This window comes from Athene noctua, chromosome 1, assembly GCF_965140245.1.
Source record: "Athene noctua chromosome 1, bAthNoc1.hap1.1, whole genome shotgun sequence".
Taxonomy (NCBI): domain Eukaryota; kingdom Metazoa; phylum Chordata; class Aves; order Strigiformes; family Strigidae; genus Athene; species Athene noctua.
This window is the reverse complement of record NC_134037.1, coordinates 246933477-246959484: the sequence shown is the minus strand read 5'-3', so window position 1 is coordinate 246959484 and position 26008 is coordinate 246933477. Positions and strand designations below refer to the sequence as shown.

The 26008-nt window shown below is 43.2% G+C and overlaps 1 protein-coding gene across 3 annotated transcripts in view; it reads left to right on the top strand.

The window, feature by feature from the left end:
* The window catches only part of DDX10 (DEAD-box helicase 10), a 188439-nt gene extending 180490 nt beyond the window's left edge, over positions 1-7949 (top strand). For all 3 annotated transcript variants that reach the window (XM_074932203.1, XM_074932196.1, XM_074932213.1), the window contains one exon: positions 7271-7949. In XM_074932203.1, the coding sequence (XP_074788304.1) occupies positions 7271-7457 (187 nt within the window). In that variant the 3' untranslated portion in view covers positions 7458-7949. The remainder of the gene's footprint in view (positions 1-7270) is intronic.
* The last annotated feature ends 18059 nt before the right edge of the window (positions 7950-26008 follow it).

The following is a 26008-nucleotide window of genomic DNA, read 5'->3' as shown; positions in this document are numbered from 1 at the left end:
ATAGTGGTCACACAAAAGGAGAGGAACAGATTTAAGAATGTCAGTGTCAGATGAAGTTGAGGAGGAGTGAATGCATTGCAAGGGTTAGGTAGGTGGTTACCAGCATCTCCAAAGGCAGCAGCACATTTCAGGGAAGGTTAAGCCTCTGACAGAGGGACATACAGCAAATCAAAATAGTTTCATTGAAGCCACAGTCACCTCTAGCTGGAGCATTTTCAACCCAGAGTATTGATATTATATTTGATCCGCATGACAGTCAACCCCTGAATGAGTTCAGGTTTTGGACTGGTGTATAAAGATAAAGCTAAAATTGCTTAGCCCAGATACACTGAATGGAAACTCCTGTGGTTCAGGTCTGTGTCAGGTACTGCTGCTTTATGGTGAGCAATGTCTACAACGAGAACAGGAAAGAAAAGTGTTGTTACAGCTTCAGATATCTGATTTGAATCCGCTGCCACTTGTCCATGAGAGCCTTTAGAAACTAAAGGTGAGCTCAAAGCAGAAGTGATATGCTGATGGTTGGTTTTAGTGCATCAAATCTTCTGTATACTTCCCATGCAATAGTAAGAAACGTTAAGCAGACGCTCCTGCTGGACTGGTTTCCGTTTAATTTTTTTTTTTCTTCCAGATTATGGTACTTTAGCTCCAAGACAGACTTGTCTTTTGTGTTTAGTACCATTGCACTGGTATTTCATTACAAGTAGATTATTTGTCCCTTTTCCTGCAGTTGTTTTTTATAAATACAGTTTATATCTGTTTTGATTTACAGCAGTGGAATGTCCAGTAAGAGAATCTTATAATCATAAAATAATGGAAATAGGTTGGAAAAGACCTTTAAGATCAAGTCCAATTGTTAGTGTAGCACTACCAAATCCACCACTAAACCATGTCTCTAAGCACCACATGTACACATCTTTTAAATACCTCCAGGGATGGTGACTCAACCTGGGCAGCTTGTTTGAATGCTTGACAACCCTTTCAGTGAAGAATTTTTTCCTATTATCCAACCTAAACCTCCCCGGGCACAACTTGAGGCCATTTCCTCTTGTCCTATTGCTTGTTACTTGGGAGAAGAGACCAACACCCACCTTGCTACAACCTCCTTTCAGGTAGTTGTAGAGAGTGATAAGGTCTCCCCTCAGCCTTCTTTTTTCCAGGCTAAACAACCCCAGTTCTCTCAGTTGCTTCTCATAAGACTTGTGCTCTAGACCCTTCACTAGCTTCACTGCCTTTCTCTGGACATGCTCCAGCCCCTCAATGTCTTTCTTGTAATGAGGGGCCCAAAACTGTATTCAAGGTGCAGCCTTATCAGTGCCGAGCACAGGGGGACAATCCCTTCCCTAGTCCTGCTGGCCACACTATTTCTGATACAAGCAAGGGTGCTATTGGCCTTCTTGGCCACCTGGGCACACTGCTGGCTCATATTCAGCTGGCTGTTGACCCAACACCCCTAGGTAAGCCTGTAATGTTGCATGGGATTGTTGTGACCCAAGTGCAGGACCCAGCACTGAGCCTTGTTGAACCTCATACAATTAGCCTCAGCCTGTGGATCCAGTCTGTCCAGATCCAGGAAATAACACACCACGATACATTTTCATTACCATTTCTATGTGCTGTAGCATTCTGACAGCAAGTAAGAAAGAAGCTGCACTGGGCTTTATGGAAGGGACTGCAGTAATTAATCTTCATTAGGATTGCTGCCATGGCCTTGTGAATTAAAATTTATTATGTGGAAAAAAGGTTTGTGGCACAGCATGTTTGATTAGTAGAATGCGAATATTTATGGGATAAATTATTCCTAACTTTTCTGAACTGTATTTTATTAGCAGGTTCATTTATTATTCCTGTGCATTTCTTTGGGAAAGAGCTCATGTGTGCTGTATTGCAGCTTGGAAACTTGACTCGTGGCCTGCAATTCATTGTCAAGGGTGGTTTGTTTCCAGAGCATTGCTGGTAAACCTAGGCTCCAAAGTAAAGTCTCATAAATGTTAACTGAAGCAGAGCCTGTCTAGAGATCTCACAGAACGACATTGTTTAAACAACAGCAACTTGGCTGTGTGGTCACACATTGCAAATGGCTGACTCTCAAACACTTAAAATCTAAACCTCACAGCTTGTCAAGACATACCTTGAAGCCCAAAAGCAAGTTAAATACTAAGAATTAAAAGCTTTCTATTTTTCCTGGTATATCCTCAAAAAACACTTGTGAGATTATTATTTAGTAGTTGAATCAGTTTCTTGGCGTATAGCTATCAGTCTTCGTTAGATCCCCTCTTTCCCAAACGCCATTCATATGTGCTGGCATTTACTTAAGGGACAGGATTCATAAACTGTGCTTTGGTGTTTGAGTAATAAATATTACCTATCAAATGGTAGTATCTTCCTGTGTTGTTACAGCTGTGCAAACAGTGACCACAGAAATTACTATGCCTGTTGGTAAGTCGTCTGTTAGTACCTCCTTGCTTGTGTAAACAGAGCCCATCCCAGTAAATCCTTCCATCAGGCAGCTTCAGACCTCATGGGTCATTCAGGAGGCTGAAAAGCTGAATTGCACCAGATGGTAAAAGGAAAGAATTGTAATCCAGCTGCACATTCTACTTTCTAAGTGTTATAAATAGAAAATGAAAAGATGCACTGGCTTTGGTTTGGATCTGAATTGTGGGCTTGCTTTCTAACTGCATTGTTCTGTTAGAAAATAGTTCACCTTTGAATAACTTTATTTTTTGGCTATTTTTGGACGCCAGCTGGTAGTGCATCAGTTTGTGTGTTTGTGAGGAATAAGGGGCCATTTATGTCCATGGGAAGTGACCAACAATAAAAAGATTGGCTCTGCAGGGTGGGCTGACAGGTCTTTGGTCAATGGAGACGAAGGAGGAATTAATTTGACAGTAAGTGCCGTAGTCATCCTTGTCTGCTTTCACACACGCAGCCTTCTTACATGTGCACCTGAGAATTACACCTGTTACATCTCCTCCACAGAGCTTTCTGTCCAAACAGCTGACAAGAAGCACCCAGATGGAGTACAGGATACCCTTTGGCATCATGATGCCAGACATCTCTCCTGGTGATTTTTCCCGGTTCCTTTTAAAATTGCCACTTTCACCCTTTGTAAAAGCTACATCTCTGACTGATCCCCCAGAGCAGTACAGCCCCTCCTGCATGCCACCCAAACCACTGCTGGTAGAAATCCATACTGCAGGAAGAGGGTTGGGAGTTGGATTAGCTGATCTTTAAAGGTTCCTTCCAATCCAAACCATTCTGTGGACAGGCACTGTGTGTCTTCTCTCGGCATCTTAAAATTATGAACATCTTATTTGCACATTGCACATGACTCTGCTTTCCTTCATAAGTTGCCTTTATCAGCTACTGTTTTGCTTCTAGTTTTTGTGCATCATGAAAACACAAGCCTTTAGCTCTCGTCATTGCTTGGTGGCTTTTCTGCTGTTGCTTCTTGTGTTATGCACTCCTCCTTATTCACCTCTCCAGCTCTTCAGCCCAGTAGGGGTCACATTAGTGTGAAAATATGCCTGCTAACTTGTGTACATCTTTAGTATGCACTAACAATGCATCATGATCCCGCAGTAATAATAAGAAACAATTTGACTCAGCATAATCTTCCTACAAAGCTTATGATGAAAATTAATCACAATTGTGTTGATGTTCTTTTGTGGAAAAAATTAGAAATCTCACAGTTCCTTCTGAATGTGTTTTAAATTTAATTGTTACACCTTACAGTCAGCTGGACTTATGGGCCTCTGAAATTCCAAAAATGAATATAGTTTTTGGTATTTAGTCTGCTGTTTCATAACTTGTGAGATTTCTGCATTGTTTTAATTGCGAAGATGTTTTGCACTAATGTCCTAGATGAAGCATTAGTCGATTATGAATGCAAACTGGGCTTCAGAGTCCATTCAAATGCTGGAAATAATTTGTTCTTCTGCAAACAAGCTAAAATGCTTTTACTTAATGAGGCTTCAACCTTTTGAAGTGCACCCCTATACTTTGTTCTGATCAAAGTGAACACCACAAAACTCCAGCCCAAATGCACACCGGCCACTTGGAAAAGTGGGAAGTCTTAGTGCTTTAGAGTAATTTCATATACTGTCAGTATAGCTTCAGCATTTATGGAACATCTTAAGCCCTATGGAGAGAGGGGGGAAGTCCTTTCCTCAGAAAAGGAGTAAACTGAATGTTATTAGCAAGCACTGAAAAGCCAGCCCCATGCAAATAACAGTTCAAAGCCAACAAAGTTGTTATATCCTTTGAAATGTCCCAGTTTTAGGAAAAGTATTTGGTGCACAGTCATCAGCTATTCATAGAATCATAGAATGGTTTGGGTTGGAAGGGACCTATAAAAATGGGCATGGGCAGGGACATCTCTCACAAGGTCAGGTTGTTTTACACTATTCCTTTTGGATAGGCAGGAAAGGGCAATATAAAGGTAGAGTGTGTTTTTTGTTTTAATTGTGGGAATGCAACATGTTTCTTACAGGATTTGCCTCCTCTCTCTGTGTTGTAATGAGTAGGCAGGAGTTGGCACAGTTCATCTGTGAAAGGTGGGATGGATGACAGAGGGAGGCAGGTCACACATCTGCCATCCAGTGCAAGGCTACAGGATCTCATGTTACTCCTTTGTCTCGATGGAGAGGCAGCCAGGAAACACAGTGTACAAGCCAGGAGGAGGAGGAGGTGTTGTGCTGCTAATCCCTCTCAGACAGCATTCAGGAACTTCTTGCAAACTGCCATGTTTTGGGGTTAGTGTTTGGGTTGGGCTAGTTTCCAGTGAGTGGTGAAACCAGTGTTTCACATACTGGTAACTGGTCCTATTAATGGAAAAAGACAGTGGATGGCTGCATTGGGTTCCTGTGCTGTGTGGTTTGAAGGACAGAATTCCCTCATTTAAGCTATTTCTTATAAAAACTGTTTCTATTAAGTGTCTAAACAGTGATTCTGAATGAAACATTTCACAAACATTACATTTACACTTAAGCAATTATAAAATTAAAGCAATTAAAAAATACTTCATAGAATCACAGAATCATCTAAGTTGGAAAGGACCTTGAACATCATCTAGTCCAACTATTCATGTAACACTGACAGTTCCCAACTACACCATATCCCTCAGCACTATGTCGACCCGACTCTTAAACACCTCCAGGGATGGGGACTCCACCACCTCCCTGGGCAGCCCATTCCAACCTCTTCTGTAAAGAAATGCTTCCTGACATCTAGTCTAAAGTTTCTCTGGCGCAACTTGAGGCCATTCCCTCTTGTCCTATCTCTTATTACTTGGTTAAAGAGGCTCATCCCCAGCTCTCTGCACCCTCCTTTCAGGGAGCTGTAGAGGGCGATGAGGTCTCCCCTCAGCCTCCTCTTCTCCAGACTAAACACCCCCAGTTCCCTCAGCCGCTCGTACGACCTGTGCTCCAGACCCTGCACCAGCTCCGTTGCCCTTCTCTGGACACGCTCGAGTCATTCAATGTCCTTTTTGTAGTGAGGGGCCCAAAACTGAAGACAGGAATCGAGGGGCGGCCTCACCAGTGCCGAGGACAGGGGTCAGATCTCTTCCCTGTCCCTGCTGGCCACGCTAGTGCTGACACAAGCCAGGATGCCATTGGCCTTCTTGGCCACCTGGGCACACTGCTGGCTCCTGTTCAGCCAGCTGTCAATCAACACCCCCAGGTCCCTCTCTGACTGGCAGCTCTCCAGCCACTCCTCCCCAAGCCTGTAGCGCTGCTGGGGGTTGTTGTGGCCCAAGGGCAGCCCCCGGCATTTGGCCTTATTGAAACTCCTCCAGTTGGCCTCAGCCCATGGCTCCAGCCTGTCCAGGTCTCTCTGCAGAGCCTCCCTACCCTCGAGCAGATCAACACTCCCACCCAGCTTGGTGTCATCTGCAAACTGACTGAGGGTGCACTCGATCCCCTCGTCTAGATCATCAATAAAGATGTTAAACAGGAGTGGCCCCAACACCGAGCCCTGGGGGACACCACTCGTGAGCGGCTGCCAACTGGATTTAACTCCATTCACCACCACTCTTTGGGCCCGGCCATCCAGCCAGTTTTTTACCCAGCAAAGCGTGTGCCCATCCAAGCCTCGAGCAGCCAGTTTCTCCAGGAGAATGCTGCGGGAAACTATCAAAGGCCTTGCTAAAGTCAAGGTAAACAAAATCCACAGCCTTTCCCTCATCCAATAAGCAGGTTGCCCTGTCATAGAAGGGCTGAAGGACTTGTTGAAACCCTTTTTTCTTTTTTTTTTTTTTTTTAACATAAATTGAATCTTCTGGGTAGTCGAAGTTCCATTTTTATTTTTGTTATATTCTTTAAAATACAAACATGAAAAACTGAGAATGCCATTTTGTTTCTGTTAACTTGTTTGGAGAGAATGGTTTGGGGTGCAAGGGGTTACATTCTCCCTTTTTTACTATGAATTCTACCCTACAGCATAGGACAACCAGCTCTCTATAACCTGGTACATGGATATTGTATTTTAGAATAGATTTTGTTAATTAGATTATTTTAATCTTAGATGAGATGATTTATAGCAATTTTTCTATCTTATGGACAAATACCACATGAAGATAAGGAGGAAAGCATGGAAAAACATGAAGAAGGAAAGCTGGGGTTTTCCACCTGTTGCTGTCATGTGATAGAATTCAAAGAATTAAAAGAGATATGCAGCCATTTCATCCAGATTGAAGATTGCAGGAGAAGAAATAGGAATTCACTAGGGAAAATACCTGGGTTTGGGTTTTTCTTCCTCCTCTCATGGCAAAGAGGTAGTTAATATATTCCAAGGAAAGCTTTTCAAAGAAGGGGAAAGAGTGGCTTGAGTGAGATGAACCCACATCAAAACTGTATGAAGTGTAGGATTCACCAATGAAATGACAGTTCTCATATTTTTATTTTTGTTGCGTATTTATTTTAGACAAGGTCTTGAATGTATGTCAAGGTCCACAGACACGTCACTAAATCAGTTTTGTCAAGTTGTCTGTCACTCTATAAGGCAGCAAATACTAGTTAAGACTGATAGCAATATCTTGATATATTGTAATCAATTAAGACAGCAGAACATCCACCACCACCTGGGCCTGAAAGCAGTTCTAATTTAGACATTCAGAGTTCATCGGCTTCTGTTGCTTCCCCCTTCTGAATTGTGATTTTGTTTGCTCTTATCTTGACATAAATTTGCCTTGTTTAAAATGAACTGTTTGATTACATGATGATATTGATTACTGCAGTTGTTAAAAAGACTAATTGATTTGTTTCTGCAGTGAACTTGAGAAGAGTGAAAGAAAGAAAAGAAGCTATAGCAACAGTACTGCAGCAGAAGAAATTCCAGTAAAAAGAAAGAAGGCGAAATTCAGCCAAGAGGAGGACCCCTATTTGCCATTAGATACTGGGCTTTCTCTGGCAGAGGATGAAGAGCTTGTACTACATCTGCTCAACAGTCACGGCTAATTCTTTTTCTGTGCATTTTCTTTTCTGGGATGTCTCCACAATTTTGTCAGTAGTCTGCACAAAATGAATTTGGCAGCTGGGCAGCTGGGTACCAGTGGACGTAGATAAATGAGTTCCATGTGCAATGGGATTGCCTTAGATTGTCTCACAGATTATAGACAGTATTTAGTTTGATTTATAATGCTTTCTAAATGAACTTTCCAACCTAAATCCCCAGATGTCATTTTGCAGTAACATGTTCATAATTTAAAATCTCCCAAGTTCTGAAGCAATTATCTTTTTTTATTTTAATCTTGCCTTAAATAAAACCAGGATGCTTCTTTCTTGACTGTGTCAGGTTTTTTTATTTTAGAAGATAAATATTTACTAAAATTATTAAAGAAATACGGTTGGCAGCTCAAATCATACTACTTAAAATGCATTTTTTCTTCTGTGTATCATGCACATATTTAAAAAATATTTTAATAAAAATTTCTGAAGCCTTGGTGTAAACTTTTGGTGTCTTTCAGCTTTGTTATGAAAGCATTTCTTTATCCTTCTCATTTCTATTAGGAATCTGCCACTGATGTTAGCTAATTCAGAAAACCACTTCTAGAAGCTAAAACTGAATCTTGTATTTGAATCCCATATGAATGAGAACACAGTGATGCCACAAAAAGGTGGAGCATAACACTGCCTGATAAAATTGGTTACAAGGTAGATTTTGTGGCAGACTTACAACTAGAAGTGAGCTACTTTTTTTATGACCAAATACAATGAAGAAAAATAATTCATTGTTCAGCATATTTTCACGTTTCATCCCATCAGACCATGGTTGGTTATTGCATATTTTGTGCATGCTTACCTGTAACTACTGCACCTTGATGATCAGCAACAAGATGTATGGTGTGCCGGTCCTTTCTCAGGAAAGGGAAGAAGCAGGTATTCTCTCTGAAGCAAAACAAAATATTAATACGATGCCAAATTCTTAGTTATTTAAGTAGATTTTCTTCTCTTTCTTGCACCCAAGTGCCAACTATGTGCCAAATTTGCTGTCTTTTTGCTTGCATTCATGACTACCCTCCCGAGAATGTTGGCACACCATTCAGAAAAAAGCATGGTAAACCCTTGCAAGTAATATGGAGAATGATGAAGACTGCTGAGTTTTACACATCTCTGAAACAACCTAGGCAAAGGGAAGGCTGCTGTGCAAAAAAACAAAGGGGAGCAGGAAAATCCAGTCTTTTGTTTGCTGACGCAAGTTTTTTGACAGCAAACAAGCATGTAAAGTGATGACTGTCTGTTTTCAGCAGATCCGTGTCTTAGTGAAGTTTACACGGCAAAATAGGGAGTAAAACAGAGTAGGTACAAATGTCTCTGCACTTTCCCTCGTTGCTTCCCTTCAGCAAATCATAAAGTTGTATCTGTTGGTCTTCCCATCACTCAGATGAAGAACATATTAAAGTAAATACTCCTTTATTTTCAATATAACTTTTTCCTTTTTTTTTTTTTTTTTTTTTTTTGTAACAGAAATCTATCAACACCAATTCAGTACAAGCCTTTCTTCCTTTCCCTGTGCCCCATGCTATCTTTTAGCTCAGTTACCCAAACCTGAAAATATACTGCAAATTCTTGTCTCAAAATGTTGCTTCCACTGTTCTGCCAGCAGGCAGGGTATCATAAAAACAATATTATAGGCAGAGCACGTCTGCCATCTGCTCCTTCCTGACAATGTGGAACGAGAAGAAATGACCGAGTTTCACAAACAGCTAAACATGAAAGATGGGACCTGCTTGGCAGCTGATGCGCAGTGTTGTTTAGTCTATGGTGCTACAGTGGGCCTGGAAAATACTGTGATCTGATAATAGTATTGCTGATGAACCTGTTAATGAAGAAGGATCTGCTGTGATGCTGTTGTGACTGTGCTTAGGCTCCATCATGTGAATGGCTTCAGTGAACACAATGAGCGGTGCCAACAGATTCCTGTGCACTGGGATAACAGAGGTCCTGCTCCTGCAGTTGTGGAAGAAGGCAGTAAATTTCAGTGAAAGAAACACCAACAGCAGAGAGTTATTCAAAGGTGAGCTGGATGTAGATGATAATACATATGCTGGTGTATACATCTTATTCAGAGGTATCTGTAGATTCATAGTGTACTTTGTGGTGATCAGTTGTCTTATATCATCTGATGTCTCTCAAATCTTATCTCTGAAAAGGTTGAACATTGTTTGGGCAACTAAGTGAAAAACCAAAAGATTTATGGTTTCTTACTGGAATATTCTCATTCGTATGTTGGGGTGTGAGAGAAGTATTCTTTCCCAGTGAGCAGTTAAGACGAAAAATCAAATTATGTATATTGGAAGGACTGTGCTGCATTTCTATTCTTGTGATGTTTTTATTGTCTGCATAAGATAATTTTTAAAGTGCTCTTACTTTTGTATTTTGGGATAATGGAGCTTCTATTGTATTTATGTTGTCTGATATAGAGCCATTGTTTCTTGAATCCTTACAAAGTTTGCCCATCTACTTCAAATGTGGCTGTCCTTGAGGGGATGGCGTGTATCTGGAGTGTGACTCCCACAAGAATGGAGCCTTTGTGAAAAAGTAGAGGGAAGGGACTTAAGCAGATGCTTCAAGTGATGAGTATATCTAAGAACTGGGAACTGCTGTGTGTGCTGGAAAGAAGACCAAAAAAAAGCCAGCATTGAGCATTTTGAGGCAGTGGCTGTTGTTCTGGGTTATCATTCCTGTCAGCTGTAGATCTGGTTTAAGAGGCTTCTCACTAGCCCTGCTGTTAGCTGTGCTTCTGGAATAAGAAAAAAATCGCAAAGCACACAGAACAGATATTAATCTCAGAAATCCAAGGACTGACTAGACTGAAGGGTGTTTTCCAGGGAGCTTGTTTGCATTTCACACCCATGACTGGCATGTGTGTCCAGGGCTAACGGGCAGGTGGAGTGGGGCCAGACGGGAATGCCACCCATCATCTCCCTTTCTCTTGGTCCCAGGTATGTCAAGTGCTGCAGTAGCATCACAACAAATCCCAAGCTTTTGCAAGTTTGTACTTCACATGCATTATAATCCCAGCTTTACACAGGAGAAATGGAAGTTTGGAAACCATTTGGCTTGGCTGTAATCAAAGGTTTCATTGATGACTTCAAGTGCTTGAATTCGTAACTCCTTAATCATTTGTGATTTAGCAAGAGCAACCTCCCACTTGGTCTATGAACTGCCTTCTGTGTAGGACCCTAACCTTCAGGTGTCATGGTGTCTGGTGCTGTGAGCACCCTGGGATGAGTTTTAGGGTTCTTTTCACCCCATAGGCTGCAGCTCTCCACGAGGAGGGGAGGGAAAGTCTCCTCTTGGGATTCCTTTAGGAGGGGTAGCAAGGTTTGTGTATGGTGGTGTGTATTTTCCAAGGCCATCGGCCAGGAGATATCCTTAAATCACCAAGCAGGAAATCTTACTCTAAATAATGAATTTTCATATTTAGATTTGTACTTTGCATTTGATTTCCTTCTGCTGCTAGAATGGTTCCAGTGTGTTGATTTATAGCTGATTACAGTGTTAAGACTGAGTCTAGTACATTTAGCTAATTCTGAAGACATGCATTAGGCAGTTATATAACAGTATAGTTTGGTAGGCTTTTATTCAGAGACATTTTCTCTTTGTTGCATACAAAATAATAGACACATTTGTTTACTGGATAATTTATTACAATTTGAAGACTTTTGGATGGAAACTGGAAGTTAGGTAAAAGTCATGACAGCATTGAAGACTTTGGGGTTTTTAGATTAGTTAAATAGACTGACACTAAATGTGCTAGCTACTGAAGACGGCCAGCTTGCAGTATTTTCATGAGGCATATAAAATATGTTGCTGCAAAGATCCTGTTCTGCCTCAGCATCATAGAAATTTCTGTTAGGTGTTCACTTTGTAAAGACCTTATTGATGCAGCACATTAAATTGTGTGAAGAGTATAAGAAATTTAGGCTCTGATATAAATGGCTGCAAATTAATATTTAACATTTTAAATGGGCATTTATCTTTAAATATTATATGAATAGAAATAAAAAAAATAATTTTTCTTCCTCCTACAACTGACTGAGTCCAGCTAGGGCATTGACTGGTGTGTCCTGCTGTCTGGCCAGACTCATAAAGAGAGAGAAATGCCTGAAGCAAAACATTAAAAAACAGAGAGCTGTGGTAGAGAACATTCAATTCAGACTATAAAAAATAGTATGAGATCTGAAGATACTGAAGTGACCCTGTGGGTTCCTATAATCCTGGATACATATGATAAAACTGATATAAAAACCAAGAAGAAAATGTCTCTTTAATGTCTCTTAGTAAAAGTTGTAAATGGGTATTTTTCCTTATCATGCTGCTCTCTAGTTTGACCTGACTGATGCTTATTTCTTGTGAGAGATTGCGTCTGCCTTGTAGCGGGGCTGCTAAGCTGTGGTAGGCTGCTGCTGCAGAAATGGCAACTGTGGTTCAGGATGTTGCTGCTTTTATGCTAGAGGTTGCTGCCCCAGCTGTAACCTTCCTCTGACTAATAACCTGAGCTTTAAATTAAGTTGGTTGTGTCCTGAAACAGATGAATCCTTATGCCATCCATTTTGCTAACTGGACAGAGGGCTGGTAACAGGCAGCTGAAGGACAGTAACACATTCTTGTGCAGCAGCTGCTTTTGCTGTTAATTTGATAGGGACCTTGAGCAGACTGTAGCCAAAAATCTAAAAATCTAAAAGATCCAGAACACATCTTAACTCCAAGAGAAATACAATTTCCATTCAATAGTTTCAGTAAGAAAAGACTATTACCGTTACTTTTGAACCACATTTCATCAGATTTCTTTGTTTTATTGCTCACTTTTCTGGTGTTTGCAGCTCCTCTGAATTTAGTCTCATCCTTTCAGATTAATGTTTTATTCTCAGAAGGATCTGCAAGTTTTATCTTTAAAAGGTGGAGCTAGATGCCAGAAAATTGCAGTGCTGTCATCTTTGTAAATCATAAAAATTGCTGTCAAGGCTTTAGTCTATACCATGTGAACACTTCTATAATGAAGTACTCCCCAAACTTCAAAGGCAAATGAGTCAGTCAAGAACATCAACAAATTAGAAAGCCTAATGCAAAAGAAGATCCTTTTCAGGCCTGTTAGGAGGCATTGCTACGATTAAATCAGTAGAGAGAAGTCAATCTGTTCCAGGAATGCCTTGTGCATTGCCTATTTTTGTCCATGTCAGGCCACAAGCCATTTTTCACAAAGAAAACTATTCATCAGATTCAGTCATGCAAAAAGGATTGCTTAAATTACACTGGGCTATCAGCTAGCGGATTTACCCAGAAGTGGAATCTCTTGGGTAGATGCTTTCTGTAAGTTTTGCACATAATCTAAGATGTGTTTTGTCTATAAAATATAGATAAATTTAATTAAACTAAATTAATTTTGTTGAGCAGTTTTTGAAATCCATTCGAGTTGAAAAGTAGCCATGCTGAGAATTCAGCTACATTAAGAGGAAACTAATGAACATTGTTTTCCTAATCATATAGGGGATCCTGGAGGAAGATAATGTTCCTGGCCATGGCCTCTCCAGGGCTATAGAAGTCCTCTCTCTCATGCACAGCTTTTCCCTCTGATGCTGAGGCTAAGCTGTTACAAAAAAGCCATGTGTAAGTGCAGCTTGAGCTTATCACAGTTAAGGTGAAATGAAATTTGGCTCATTTTTTTGCAAGTCCATCATATATACATTGTGCTGCGCTTTGTAAGGAAGTTAAATGGTTCCTCCAATATGTGTGTTTAATGGTCGTACCCATGTGATCCTTCCCACCAACTGCATTTGATTATACTTAAATGCAACTTGATTTTATTCCATAAGCTCAGTGAAAGCTAATGAATATAGCTTAGGAACTAATTTAAGCTTGCTAGTCACCACAAATGTCTTACAAATTGCATCTCATCAGGTTACAGGTTTTTTATGCCACTGCCCCGAGTAGTTTTTATTTATTTGGAGAAGTTACCAGGCCTTTGTCGAAGACACTGGAATTTGGTTTTGCTTTTAAGAGAACTTTGTGTTCCCTTCTTAAAGCAGATACTAATGAATCATTTCCCCTAGCAATGAGGTGAGTCTATTCCAGTACACACACTCTCAGTTACACTCAGAAACTTGCTGATGTGCTTCAAATGGATGCCCTGACTAAAAGGGCAGTTCGTGAGTAGGCAAGTGTGCCTTGCCCTGGGTCTGAGACAGTGCAAGTTCTTCCAGCCCTGGGCAGGCTGACACAGTGGCTGTTCCTTCATAGGGATCTTCTTCTATGAGTAACATGAGAGGTGGTAAAAAGCTTCTTGAACCCTCCATGGAGCCTGCTCTGACTAAGGTGACAAGAGTTATGGGGCTTAAGTTGTAAGAGAAGTGTGTCTGTCGAGCTGGGTGTCAGGGCTGTGCCAATATGCACACCCAGCACATTAAGTGGTTGGTTCCTTGGGTGGTCCAGGCACCCCCAGGCTGTGATCTGCAACAGTGAGGTGACGCAGTGGCTGGAGCCCATGGGCTGACTTGAAATGAGACAATTGACTGAACCTTCACATTTTAGTATTTGACTGCAGGTGGGAATTTCGGACAGTGCTGGAAATTTTCCCCAAGGCAACTCCTGCTGTGTCCAGCCCAGTCTGCCCGCATTAACATCCTGAGTGAAGTGTCCCAGAGACCTGCCTAGGCTGTGGTGTGCAGGTAAGACATCTGTAAATAGTTGATAGAAACTGTTCCTGCAAAAACGGTCACACAGGGCAGTCTTTTGTATGTAGTTAAGATATTTGAAGGGTGTTTTGTATGTAGTTAAGGTACATCAATAGCAATGAATTATGCATGTGGAAGGATGGTCACAGGACCAAGACCAATTGGATGCCAAGAACCGAGCAGAACAGTGCTTTGAGGGGTCTCTCCTCATCCAGCTGAAGATGCTGCCACAAGGACCCTTGTAATGAAGACTCTTGTTGCCGCCAGAAAACAGATTATCATCCAGTTGGGAGATTTGATTCCCCATATGAGTGTTACCCTGTGCCAACTTCCCAATAATTTAATTTTTTTCACTTTAACAAACACTCAGAGTGTCTGTACAACCCTAATCTGATGGATTTTGTCTGAAATGGTCATTGGTGGGTATGGAGAAAGCAGAGAAATGCTGGGAATTCCATAAATGTTTTGGTGTCATCCCACACAATATTGCACACTGAAATGACTGCAAGTCAGCTTGCAGATGGATCCTGTTCCCTTAAGGGAAGCCAGATGTCCTACTCACAATTCCCAGGTCATGGTAAACAGCACAGTTCCTATATGGATGCTGCTAAACCTGCCCTCAGTGGTCCTGACCTGCAGGGATTGTTGTGTGACGGAGACCTGGGACATTGTTATGAAACATAGTAAATAACCAGTGAGATTATGGTGAGCAGCAAACATCCCGTTTCACTCTAACACTGTCTGAAACACACAGAGCAGTGCACATGAGCCCCTTTCTTCCTCCAAGAGATAAAGAATGATATTTGCCTTTACCTGACTATTTTTAGAGTTTTCCTCTGTAAATCTCTCTATCCTACATCAGGAAAATAAGAACATCCGATAGCCTTGTAGGGAGCTATCAAGCTTGTCTTTGGCACCTTCTTGCCAAAATCCTCCCTCTCTTATCACAGGGGAGCAACAGTCCCAAGCCGAATCACAGGGCTCTGGCTGTTGTCCCTTGGCAAACCTGTGTGTTGCAAGGTAAGACAGTGAATAGGTGACATGAGGATGTCAGCTGTCTGGGGCTGGGCCAAGAGCTTTCTTTCAAGCCTACATCCTCACTGACGATTTTTTTTTTAACTCCATAAATTAGTTTTCCTAATCTTACACCTAGTAGAAAGCCAGTGGAGCAGATTGCAAGGGATCAGCATGCAGGGGAAACTTAGCATGCAGGGGAAAGGCTCCACCACTGCCTTCCCTCCGATTATGCTCTTGGCCAGCATCTGCTCTGTGGCTGTGGCTGCTGGGATAGATGGTCCTTGACCCACGCAGCTGTTCAAATAATTGTCTTCTTTATAAAGATGGGTTCACCAGTGTAAGGAATCAAGTGCACTGGGTAGGATGAAGAGCTTGCATTTCTTAAATATATGTAAGAATGAGCTAATCTAGTTTCTTGTCTAGTGACTAATTAAGCCCATTTACTCTTTCTGCCTCTTCTTGTAGATGCTGATACATTTTTTTGCAGACTGATTTGCTTCTTCAGCACCTAATTTCAGCATAAACAATACCAAGCTGTTAGCGCTGCAGAATTGCCTGGCTAAAAGAGCAGCTCTCCTTCAGAAACTTGCTAAATAAAATCAAGGGAGGGTAAAATTCTGCATTAAGCTCTCTTTTCTTTCCCCACTGAAACTACCCTGATAAACATCTGAGGTTCTTGTTTCCATCCTCTGTTTCATGTGGTAGATGTGAAGGATGGGAGTGCAGGACTTGGCAACCTTCAGCCTGCGGCAAACCCCCTCTGCCTGGGGCTGAGCAGCTGCCGCAATCCCACCCTGGTGGGACCTGGATAATAGCATTGCTCTGCTAAGGGAGGGCATCAGCAAGATGGCTAAGCCCTTAATGGTGTCTGCAGCAGTATGGGATCCACACAGAACCAAATGGCACAGAAAAGAAAACCAAGTGCTGGGGAGACCCTTGGCAGGACTAGGAGTAAGAAACACCAAGAAGAGCAAAGCCAGAAGGGGTGAGACATTGGGGCAGGAGGTGGCAAGTGTTTTCTGCCTACTGAAGTCTGGCTGGGCCCCTCAGACGTGGCTTGGGTAGGTTTGGCCAGGGGAGATGTCCTCTCCTGGCCATCAGCAGTTGCCTGCTCTGAGCAGCTGTTCCTGTCCCGTGGGTGCAGCCCTGGGAGACAGGCATGTGCAGTTGTCCCCCAGGGCTGCCACAGCAGCCAATGCCAACACAGTCCTTTGGTCTTTTCTGAAATTTGATTGAATTCTTTCTGGTTATTTGATGTGTGACTGGCCAACTTTTGCAAGACTGTGTGCTTAATATAAGCTCTTTCATTGCATTAGCTACTCAGAATTATTTTGAATGTTCAAAATATGACTGTGATAACATAAGGTCTTACCCATTTAACAACAATTCACACTCACATTTCTGATGAGTGATATTCAATATCTCACCTAAATTTTCTCCCCTGTATTGTAAATATTCATCATTTTCCTCATCTACTTCTGACTGCTTGCACAGACGCTGCAATTTTTTTTCTGTCAGTCAAGTCATAAAGCATTAAGAGGGGCAGTTTTTCTCAACTAAGTGAAAATAAGAGCTTGTCTATTTACCTCTGCAGCGATGATAGCATCCATTCTGTGTTCAGTTAATGTATGTGGCTACAGCAGCCACAGCTTCTGCAGGAACAAGTAACTCCACAAAATCATGTGCTGAGTGTTTTATTAGAGAAATACAAAACTTGGTGTTTGATCCTCTATGGTAAATCATCTAAAATACCCTCCCACCCCTGGTCTCAGCTCCCCTAGCCCCCTGTTTTCCTAGTCTGCTGCGTGTTACTGTGCATTACTGCCCATTTGACCATTTTATTGCCCATTTTGCTCTGGAGCAGCCTGGCAAACACCTGCGATCCTCATCAGCAAGGGGCCAGTGGTGGTCTGAGGACTGGCAGGGAGCTTGTGTTAGCCCATCTGTCGCAGCCGTGGTGGCTCTGCCCTGCATCTTGCAGTCATCTCCATTACACCCGCTTCATTCCTGCAAGACATCTCATCTCCTGCTACAGCCTCCCAGTAGCAAAACCTCCGTGGACTAGCTTGGCAGTCAGGCCCAACAGGCAGACTGTCCACCCTCTCCAGCGTCTGTTTACCACAGCTCTGTCTCCTCTTGGCTGTCTGGTTTTGTTCCCTGAGCAACTGCCATGTCCCCCTCCAAGCACAGCACTCGAAGCTGGGCTGAGAGGTCCCTCTGAGGATGACTGGGGCCTTGCAATGGAGAGGATGATGCTGCAAACCTCCAGCAACGCTCCCATATATGTTTGTCTGTGTGAGGATGATCTTTTCTGAAATGTGAGGTTGCTGGCTCCCAGGTCAGGTATGTGTACTCTTCTTTCACCAGAGGCAAAGTTTCCCCCACATTAGTCCTTGCACACTTTAAGGTCAGAGTCTGTGTCCAGGCAGCTCTTGTGGACCATCTGCAAAGTACTAATGATTAGTATCTATGGAGGGTGTCTTTGATTGTCTGTGTGCTTATTTTATAACTACATAAAACTTCTCAGGTACATCATGGTTCATGTGTGCTTGAATTTAGGAATGTGTCACCTCTCCACTGCCAGCTCTCACTGTTGCCCATTACATGTCATCTGAAAAGTGCGTAAGGTTCACTGAAGCAGAAGCTAATGAGTGATGGAGCAGATGTGCTCCCTTACACTCAGTGTCTCCTCCAGCTGGGCCACTGTCCTCGTGTGGTCTCTCGTCCACTGTGAGAACTGTTGAGAGAACACCCTGATTTTATGGTGCAACAGGTGCTCTCTGGACAAGTGGTGCCCTACATGGATGCTGAGCCTTCTGGACAAGCATCGAGTAAATGATATGAGTTCTTAAGAGGCTGATGTTATGCACAGGGTAAGAAAAATTACTATGAACAGAAATGAACAACGATCAACTTGGAGAAAGAGGAGAAATTTTTCACTTTACTGAAAATGTTGCATTGAGTTGCCACCTCATTAAGAAAACCACGATCATGATCAGATTAATGGATGATTACCCTATGAAGAGTAACTTTAGTATTATGTATGAACACTAATGAAAATCTGTCTAGCATGGCTCATTTCAATTAAAAATAGGTGTTTCAGCTGTCATTTGCTAGTCTGGGATTCAGCTGCAGCTAATGGAAGTGCACAGTCTCTGCTGAGTCTTTCAAGGATCCTGTTTTGCAGTGTGTTACACTCATTTTATAAGCAGGACTATTGACCCGAGGTGAAAACTGAGCCAGCGACTGAGCTGGGAAGAGAACCCCAGTCTTGGTGCAGTGGTCTTTTGAGTGCAAATCCGGCAGGTGCCTCTGGCTTTTGCTCCAAAAGGAGACACCAAGTTTGTTGTGTGCCTTGTGAGAGTCTCCTGTAAATTCCCTCTTGTGCACATCAGTGCCTGAAGGATTGCTGGCATCAGCCTACTACCCTCATTTGAAAATGGCAGGAAGAATAAGGACCTCTGTATATTCATGATAGTGCTTTAAGTACTACTTGAAGTATCTGAAAGTCACTGGATTGACTCTGAAATGTTTGACACTTTCTGTGCCTCAAGGTCAGCAATAAAAGTCCTACTTATTTGTTAAGAGAAGAGGTTGCCTCAGGGCTGATGTTTCTGAAAAAAGCCTCACTTTTGACCCCAGTTCCAGAGAAATGATTTCCCAGCTTGTGACCTGTCACTTGTGCTCACGCAGAGCAGCATTTACTGGTTGGAGCTGCATTCGAGGACCTATATTTAGCCAAAGCATGAAAAAACAGACAGTGAGGCTGTCTTGGGGGCAGCTTTGGGGAACTGCTTTTGTTTTCTGGGCAGTGGTTCATTGTATCAGCAATGGTGGGGAGGCCCAGGTGGAGGGCAGAGCAGGATTTCATCTGTTGATACCGCCTTAAGTATTGGTGCAGGTTTCTTAAACAGTCCATATAGGTGATCCCTGCATGGGAGGGGGAAGGGAGGATAGGTTGGTAACAAGACTTCGGGAGAGACTTTTTCCTTGTCTCAGGTTTCTTGCAAAGACAGTCAGGAGAGTGAACCCCGCAAAGAAAAAAGCAGAGCTTGTGGGTGAGGCTGGAAAGGGGGACTGAGAGGGCTGGATTCCCTGGTCTGTGAGGGAGGGAGGAGGGAAGAGCCACACATTTCACTGGAGACCTGGTGTGGGCTGAGTCCTGAGCACATCCTGCTGTTGCGCTGAGCTGGCGTGATGGACGAGGTACACTATTCTAGTTCAATAATGCAGATTGGCCTTTGTCCTTCTAAATCACACTTTCTCCCAGCTTTACAAGTTTTGCCAGTGGACTCTCGCTCATTTCTCCCTTCCTTGGAGCCCTGTCCCATCTTCAAAGGAGGAAGCTGCCAGAGCTTTTCAGCAATACCAGTGCTGCAGCATAATTATGCCACCTAGTCCCCCTCGCATTTGGATGAGTTCTTGGGGTTGTCTCATTGCTCCCTTGCTTCCTCCAGGCAGCTGATCTTATTGGAGAACATGACCACAGAAGCACCAGCACTTAGGCAGGATAATGGACATTTAAGGCTGTTACAGCCGTTGTAGCGATCTGTCCCCTTCCAGTACAGGTTGCTCATCCATGGCATCCTCAGAGCTGAAGAGCCGTGAGAAGCCACTGGTGGAGCTCTGCAAGGGTGTGTTAAGGCTGCTCTGCCCTCATTACTGGGAGGTGCACAGAACTGCTGTGCTGTGGAGAACTGCCCTGTCTCACCAGTCATGGTGGCAATCTCTGCCCCCCACTCCTCCCCCCTCCAAAAAAAGGATGTGGAAGCTGAGCTGATGATGACGTGGCCAGCTGGGATGCTTTGGGACAATTTGCTTGTACAACAAATCCTCTGTCTTTTTGGTGTTCAAGAGCATCAGCTGTGTAGGGATGGGGTTTGCCAAGCTCTAGCGTAGCTGAGCCCAGTCCGGAGGGGACATGTGGCCATTTCAGTGAGACAAATTGTGCTCAAGTGAGGCACTGGGCAAGACTGGGCTGCAGCCTTTTACTGCCTTCTGGGAGGCTATCTATCTGTCCTGCCCCAGAAAATGTAGTGGTTGATATATGGGAAAAAGTGTTTTTGTCCACTTTAGATCACTTTGAAATTTTTTCTCTACAGCTTATAAAGAATAATCTATTTTATAATCCAAATTCTGCTTGAATAAGGCTTCTCTGTTTAATATGTGTATCTGAGCAGTAGCAACACCCAGGTGGCAACAGGCTGTATGAGGGCTATTGGAAAGAAAGCCGTGTGCTGTGTAAATTGATTCATTAAGTGTGCTCAGGGCAGGCTGTGTGTTGAAACTCTTTGAAGTTTCTTACAGCTTTGCAAGAATTCAGCAATAATCAGCCACTGACAAAAATAAATCTGTAAATTAGCAGGGACAGCATCGATTGCTTTCTCGTCACTTGACTGGTTGCCTTGCAAAAGCATTTTCTGAATTTGGGGGAGAAATCATTTTTAAAGGAGGGAAAAGTACTTTGCTGTTTTCTGGCACACTGACCATAACTGTACATGCGGAATGAAACTGCGAAGGTGACTGGTTAATTATACCAGCCTGTACCTTTTATTTCTGTATCTGTTTCTGTATCTGTTATTCTTTCAGGAATTTGCACTTGATACATAGGCAGTTCAGCTGCAGAAGTAATTACATAGAGTCACGAAGGGGTTATAATTCATTGTAATGTTAAAAATGAGAAGCTATTCAAAGGTGTCCTATATTCAGGAGAGAAAGCAGAAAGTTCCTTTGTCTATGAAGCAGATTTGATCATGGTCTGAAAATATTCAAGGCAGTGCCTTGCTCTCGAGCTACTGTAGGCAATAGCAGCATGCATTAGCATCGAATGTAGCCCCTGAGCTCACTCCAAGTTCGTTTAGCTTTCTCTCCTGAAGCAAACAACAGGTTTGCCATTGACATTGGCAGCTGGCAAGACAAGAATGAAGAAACTTTCGGAATGAGGCAAGGGACTGATTTTGCATCTGCAAAACCTGAGCTCAGATGTGAAAAACCCATCCTAATCCCTGCTCTGGTGCTGGTCTTAATTATTATTTATTAAACATAAGAGCGGCTCTGCCAAACAGAAGACATGGATCCAGGCAGGCTGTTTCTGGGCCCATCCTCCACCTAGAAGAAATGTGCAGGGCAGGTGGCACCACTGGCCATGTCCCCAGAGGGGTATTTCCAGTCTGTGAGGACTAGCCTGGGAGGAAGGGCCATTTGGAAAAATTTACAGAGGGACAAAACCGCTTGCCTGGACTGAGAGACTCTTGTGTTGTCCCTTCTATGTCCAGAAATGTAGCTGGTGGCTACCAGCATTGCCCCAGTGGAGCTGTGTCAGTTTAGACCAGCTGTGGGTTTGTCTACTCTGTATGTTAATGTGAAATGTGAGCAAAAACCTGGAGTCTTCAGTGCAGGAGATGAAGGTACTGGAAATCAAAACAAATACGAGCAGAGGGAGGTGGGGAAAGTGACGCCCTGCAGTGGATGCTGGACTTTGAGTACTTCAAAGACCTCTGGTTTGTGATGATCTGTGGTGCTACTGCCCTGCCTGCGAGCTTGCTGCAGCTTCTCAGCGTATATTCAAACACTTCATAATAATGATCATTTACTGCAAGCAGTAATGCAAATGTGTCCTCAGCAGTAATATAAGAAATCTGCCGTTGTCTCAGCTTATCTTATGGTTTGACAAGTGCTTTATAGCAGGTGGTAACAGGCCCTAACACAGCCGAGATGCTCTTGTAGCGTTTTGTACCTCTGTCAGTTTAGCTGAGCTGACTCGTGATCCATTTTTAGAGCTGATGAGAGATTTTTCCAGGATTTTCCTTTAGTGTGTAGAAGCACTTCTGTGAGATGTTTTTATAGGGCAACAACGTCTCATCTGATCCTTAATCGTGTGTCCTGGGTGGCGTTGCTCTTAGAGCAAGGCTGTTCTATGCTGGAGCTCATGCCTGTTTCCCACGGGCACAGGCGTCCCCCAGTATTGTGTAGCAAAACCTGGGTTGTTCCTGGTTATGGAACCAGACCCAAGTGGGTCCAAAAATGAAGCATAAATGCAGCAAATCTGGCTTCAAGGAGTTTCAGATGCTGCTTAGGTGACCATGAAATACATGGGACTTCTAAAGAAGTGAACATTAATAGTCACTATCTTATCAGAAATACAGTATAGCAGAGGGATTGGGGGAAAATGCAAATTTTTGTTACTTTTGGTGGGTTTTTTCTGGTATTGAATCCAGATTTCCTTGGCGCCAAGGTAGCACTAGTAGATAGCTCCTCAGAAAATTAAAGATGGCTTTGCCATGTAATGCATACCTTGAACGTCTGCTGTTATACAAGTGTCATTTCTCTGCAATGAGAAGTACAAGAAATAAGTTTGTAACTGTAAGATGTTGCTTGAATGTATACAGCTGGTTTTGTTTGGTTTGGGGTCTTTTTCAGGACTGATAACATTTATATCATGACTGGTCCCATTAAAATTGCCACATTGATTCTCTTGCCAGGAAAATAAATTGGGGGATATTTCATATCGTACAATTCTATTGATCTTCTAGAAGCTGATGGGGTGGTGGTTTTTATTATTGGACAGCACATTAACACCTTAATTGATATAGTCTGAAAGCTAATTAGAGGCCAGCTGGATTCCCTGTGGGAATAATATTTATTTTTGATGTTGACAAAGTGCTCCAAAGCACAAGTCGTGTGGTGTGATTTAACAGTGATTAAAACTTGGCTACAGACATAGACAACTTGAGGAAACTGCCAGGCAGCCGAAACTAGAAAGAGAGTGAAGACCTAAGCGTGTGTAATTACTTCGTGCTCTGTCACATATACACACATCCCTATCTATCAGTCAGTCAGTGAAATATCTGGAGAACGGTTGCAGCACTTTAATTATTCACTGTCAATCACCCCTAACCAGCACAGACACGTGTGCATGTGTGTGCCATGTGCAGCCTTGTCTAGAAACTCTTTGGAGAAGAGGTTATTAAGGTCACACAGATACAGGTACTGTACAGGTGAATCAGGAAACCATAACTTTTCCATCTATGGTATCTTACAGTGCAGCTTCTCTGACATGATCATGTTTCTCACCTTATAAAAATATAACAACTATTTTTTCCTGTAACTCATGTAGCCTGTCTCCCATGCATATGGTTCCCACTGCTCACAGGGAAAGAGGGAATGACACAGGGACCCTGTCACCACAAAAACGCTCTGGTGAGCAGACAGGGCACCAGGGACGGTTAAGCTCAGCTGTAGCTATCTGCATCTCATCAGATGGATCCTGCCACTAATTTTGTGCTGTCTGATCTTTTATGTATCTGCCTCCCAATTTGCTATGAAGAATTACTTTTCCAGTTTTCCTCTGATGCTTTGGATGACTCTGGCAAAGAATCCCCTGTGTTTTCAGTTTACTACATTTGATTTTTTGCTTTATTTCTCCAGGGGGGAGGTGTTCATGATGACAAGGTTAAAGGGCTTCATTGAAAATTACAGGTGAGCTTTAACCCCAGCATGTCTGTTCCCCTGCAAAGAGCGAAGTCAAGCAGCCCTGCCTTCCTGCCTGCTTCTGCAGGGTCTGCACTCAGCCTCTTATCCATAGATCAAACCATTTTCTTTTTATTACTATTGAAGGCTGTGACTGTTTTTCAATTTTCTTTCATTTGTGGCAGGTATGAGCTCTGCCTGTTTCCTGTTCTCATTTCTCTCCTGCCTTCAGACGAGCTTTGTGCTCTGCAGAGCTCTGTCAACGTCTGCAGCCGTTGGAGCTCTGCCTTTGCAGCAGCTGCCTCTGCCCAGCTGCCAGAGCCTGCCCACGGCATCCCAGCCGCTCTCTGCGCTTCCTCTCCTCCTGCGGGACCCACTCATGCCGTGAACCACGGCGCTTGGTGGGATTTCTTCATTTGTTTGCATAAGACTGTGCCCTGAGCCTGTGCTACTTTGTCTTTGAGAGAGGGCAAACAGTGGGTGTGTGCTCGGGGCAGGCTGAAGTGTTTGCAAGTCTCTGACACAGGATGAGTTTCTCAGCTTCCAATCTGCTTACCTGCAGCAGGTAACTCTGGTTCCCCAGGGTGGTCTTCTGTGTCTCCTACTACTCTAATAAGGTCACTCATCCAGGTTAGGGAGCCAAGCGGGCACCAAAGAAACTGCTCGCTAGCTCCTGCAAGTTCGGTTACCTTCCTGTGATCTTCATTTCTGTCTTGTTTCTGCCGTAGACCTCTTGATTTTGTAAAATCCCAGCCGTGCCTCTAGGAGCTCATGTCAGAGAGGGAGTCTGAAAGAGCAGCATTGTCCTGCAGGGGACATCGCTGACCATGGGCATTGGTCCCCTGCTCAAGCAGGTGGCTGCAGCATCCTCTCAAGACAATGCTTCTTACTTTCTGCTAATACTTGGCCTCTTCTTGCTTTCAGATGCAATCTCATTTCCCTTGACATTTGAGGCAGCTGCAAGAGGAGAGACAATCTCCTCAACATTTACAGAAAGGTTTTCTGTTTCTGCCCAACTGCAAAAAATCATCAAGAAAAGATTTTGCTTCTGTTAGTCTGGGCAAGGAATATGTTTATAAAACTAAATTTGTGTTTTCTCCTGGTGATGGTCTCTTTTGGTAAATCTTCACAAAGCCGATATTATCATCCCATTCCCAGTGGCTTCCCGTTTTACTGTGAGTACAGTCTTGTAGCAATGGACCTCCAATGTTGACTAGTTCTAGGTTTGGGTAACCTGCAGGCTTTCCTCTTTCTCAGCCTGGAGCTGATTGTGCTTCTCAGCCTCAGTACAGGGATGACAGCTCTCAGCACCTTTTTTCAAAGTCCTCTGAGACCTGGGGCTCCTCTTACACTGGTAGTTCCTGAGCTGGAATACATTACCAGTGGCTTCCCCAAAGGGCTCCATCCTGCCTGGCAGATGGGACTCTCAGGAAGAGGACAACCTGGAGGTGATCAGGGTCCCCCAGCCAGCCCTGGCGAGGTGGCTGTGGGTGCCACCGGGCTCTGTCCTGGGAGGGGCAGGCATGACCCAATCATTCCTCTGTCTCCCTTGGTGGGAATGGCTTGAAGGATTTCTGGCACTGCTCCAGAGACACTTGGCATCAAAGGGCACCATCCCCCAGGGGGTGAAAGTCTGCTCCCTGAAGCGCAAAGTTTAATGGATCGGATGCTTATGGCTACAAATGAGCTATACGCAAATAATGTGTGATGTAAAGAAAATGGATTTCTGAAAATCTGCTGCAGTGAACAATCAGGCAGGCATGTGATGCCTTAATAAATCCTTTGATGCTTGAAGGTTTGCTGGTGTAACTGAAAGCCTGCAGAAGGTGCGAGTGAGAGCAGCTTCAGGCTTTCCAAGCTGACTTCATGCACTAGGTAATGAGATATCATTGAACTGAAATGGCTGTTGGAAACCTCAAAGAAGAGCCAGACTTAAATTCTTCACCTCACAACAGGTAAAATACATTATACAATAACTATGTTTAATAAAGCTTTAACATGCAAGCTGCATTCCTGTGCATACTGATGGAGTTTTGATGTGCTACTCTCCATCTCACTTGGGCTGCAGTTTAATGGCAGAAGGGCTGTGGCATGCCTTGCTGGGAACACGGAGCATGCAGGTACCTGTGGGTTGTTGCTTTTGGTGAGAGGTATGAGCTAAAAACTTTTCTGGATCTGAGCCTACCTCCTTAGCCAGTATGAATGGAAGTGTTTCTCATATCTGATAAAGGCCTGGGATACTCTTCTTCATTAAAGTGATAGGATATCATCCTCTATAATCACAGTTATTACCTGTGCTTAAGACATGGGAATTATGGACAGAGTCACAAGATCTCCAATTTGGAG